At 44.2% G+C, this 3,085-nt stretch overlaps 1 protein-coding gene across 1 annotated transcript; it reads right to left on the reverse strand.

The window, feature by feature from the left end:
- Positions 1–283: 283 nt before the first annotated feature.
- POFUT1 (protein O-fucosyltransferase 1) lies at positions 284–3,082 on the reverse strand (the record flags this gene model as incomplete). Its single annotated transcript, XM_009710528.1, has 5 exons — positions 284–472; positions 893–1,135; positions 1,405–1,597; positions 2,315–2,427; positions 3,035–3,082. Coding segments are annotated over 5 exons (786 nt in total), but the record flags the coding sequence as incomplete, so codon positions are not given.
- Between the last annotated feature and the right edge of the window lie 3 nt (positions 3,083–3,085).

Here is a 3,085-nt window from a genome sequence, read left to right on the forward strand (position 1 = left end):
AGAGCTACCTAAACTACATCTTGAAAACCATATATAGTTTATAGTTTCCTATAAACTACATGATTTAAAATTTCTTTTCTGTCTGACCTCATGCTGGAAATACAGAGGAAGTCAGACAGAACAGCCTAGAAGCGACTGTGAGGAGTATCACAGGGCCAAAGCAGGTCTACGGCAGCCTGGCAGCGCGCTCTGCACGCAGGAGAACACTGTTAGCACCGTGTGGTCCCTCAGCAAGGCACCAAGCTCAGAGCCCTGAGGACTACGGAGCCTGTTCCTCTTTTGGTCAGAATTCATCCCGTAATCTTGGTGGGTGGTCCATGCCAAAAAACGAAGAGGGTTTTCCATGCACATCACGCTCTCTTTTCACAAAGGCAGTAAATGAAGAGACACAGTTCCCAATAAAATGATCGGACTGGCCAAGAACATACAAATCAATCTGAGGCACTTCTGGCTGCAGGCTTACAACCTTGATCTGCAGAGAAACGAGGAAAGCAGATTAATCCAGTCATCTATTATTACAATCCAAATGTCTTGGCATAATATTAGAAATGGGAATATACAACAAAAAGAGAGTGGATTCTGTCTCAAGTCGCCCTACAACTCATTTATGAATAGATAAATGTCAAAACATCATTGAAAATCACTTAGGTTTATTTAATTGTTTCAAGGCGAAATTTACTACCATGCAGGATAATGCTCTTCAACCTCTACAAAAGGAGTTTTACAGTATAATTTTTATTGGTATGAGCAAAATTCACTGAGATCCCAATATTTGTCTATGAATAACATATTGTATAACTGCCTGCCTGCTGCCCGTAGCAGTGATGGGCCAGAATCCAAAGAAGGTTTCTATTAAAGCACTCCTGCCAGAATGGGTTTCTGAAAGACTTACCTTCCCTTGGAAGAACTGCTGTATGTCCGTCGTGGAGGGCTCAGAATCAGTAGCGATATAAACAGATTTAGCTTCTGTCTTTTCCACCCACAGCTTGAGAGCACGCTTGATCTCTCTGAGGTCTGGCAAGCACATGTCCATGGTAAGAGGGACCGCAGCACTTCGGTCGTAGCCCACGCACTGAGGTGAAGCCATGAAGTGTGGCCCGGCTGTCCCGTCCTTTAACATATTGCAAGCATTTTTCTATTGGAAGAAGAAAAGAGAAAATACCATGTTTGAATGGCAACTGTGAGAATGCATTACCACATCCCCCACCTCTGCCAGCAGTGTTACAGCCTGCTTGAAAGAGGAATCCCAACGGCATTGCCAACACGCAGCTGAATGCTAGTGGGGTTCAGGCTGCCACCCCAGAAGCACAACTCCTCTTCGGGCAGCTTCTTCCACAGAGCATTAGCCACCAGTCCACAGCAACTGCACGGGCTACAGCAACCAGCCTCACGCAGGAACCGTACCCAGTCCGAGCCGATCCTCAGATGAATTCCTACGTAGGGTCTGACCAGCAGAGAATGAATATAAGCTTCTCCTTTCTTCACCATTTCATCAGACCACACAATATACTTATGGAGGGGCCGGTGCTCCTCTAAGACTGGAAACTGGGCCGGAGCTCCAGGTAAGGCGAGTACAGGGTGCTCAGATGGTGAAAATCTATGGAAAAAAACCCAGCAGACCAAAATGTGACATAACCTTGCATGCATCATCTTGCAAAGACTAGTGCGCGTGAATTTTGTGAAGGTTAGAAGGGAAACTATGAACACCCTGAAATATGCAGCATCCAGTGCTCCAAATTTACCCAAGACGAATCCTAACCATTTTGCCATGTGAACAGAACATTGAAGCAAAACTAGGTACTATGTTTTACCTCAGACCCAGCAACAAATGAGTAAGTATTATTTGACAGACAAAAGATAAGCATCTCATACGCATAGCAATGAGCTACCAAGCAATAAGAGTTTACATTTTCACTCGACTAGAGTAATTCTGTCACCCAAACTTACTGACAAGACTAAAGTGGCTCTGAAAACATGAGATAACCAGCAAAATACAGTTCATGATCAGCAACTGAGCATCAATTCTTTCTGAAGAATAATTATATATGTAATCAATAAACACTGTAGCTAAATATTACTGTCTCAGAAATCAATCAGCCTAACAGAGTTCACACTTCATACTGCCCACAGGAAGAGAGCGCTCAGCAAATATTTAATGGAAAAAGCACTAAAATTTTAAATTATATTGCTAACTAACCACTTCAATCTCTCCCTCAAAAAGCAAAGGCTTTACACAGTGTCTAGCACAACTGTTTTCATGTGTTACTCTACGTGCCTACAGTGGCACGCCAGCACTTTTCCATCTTCTGGCTACCTTTGGATCCAATGGTCCTTGTATGCAGAACTGAAGGAAATCCCCTTGAAGAGCTCAGACTTATCAAAATTCACTTGGAACTGATCCCAGAAGGGACCAAATGGATTTCCATCCTGCAGAGGAAAGACAAGTGTTCATTCAGTGCATATGCAGAGCCTGAAAGGCAGACCTAGCAAGATCCTGAGGTCCAAAGCTGAAGAGCTTTTCTGTTGCAGGAGGAAAGCAGACTGAGTACAACAGCTGTTCATCACCTATCACCTCCGCAGGAAGGAGAGTGTGAAACACATCAAAGAAAGTTAACTGAGAATGAATGTAAAGGCTGTCTTAAAAGAAAAAGAACACCACAGCTCCCAAACTTGTATTTAAAAGAGGTTGCTTTAAAACCAGCCGGACAACTGTATGACAGATGTGAAACAGGCTGAGACCAGTAAGCTTTGCTGTTACAGATCTGCTTACAGCCACAATCAAGTCTGAAGTGATAAAACCTGCTCACACAGACCATCTTCCTGAACCCCAAGCATCTGCTGACAAAGAAAAGCATGAAGGTGCAGCCTGCCACACCAATAAGTGGTGAAAGGAATGCTACACAGACAGATTTGGGGTGGACAACTCCAAAGTTTGCACATCAATGGTGACCTGAATGAGTCAGTCATTCCCTTCCCCTTTGGAACAGCAGCAGAATTACAGTGCGCCCGCGGGGATGCAGGAGGAGGAACTCACCTTCATGGGACAAGTGCTTTTGTCAGCACTTCTCTGAGCCGCCGCTTCGAA

This window comes from Cariama cristata, unplaced genomic scaffold (assembly GCF_000690535.1).
Source record: "Cariama cristata isolate BGI_N322 unplaced genomic scaffold, ASM69053v1 Scaffold37561, whole genome shotgun sequence".
NCBI lineage: Eukaryota > Metazoa > Chordata > Aves > Cariamiformes > Cariamidae > Cariama > Cariama cristata.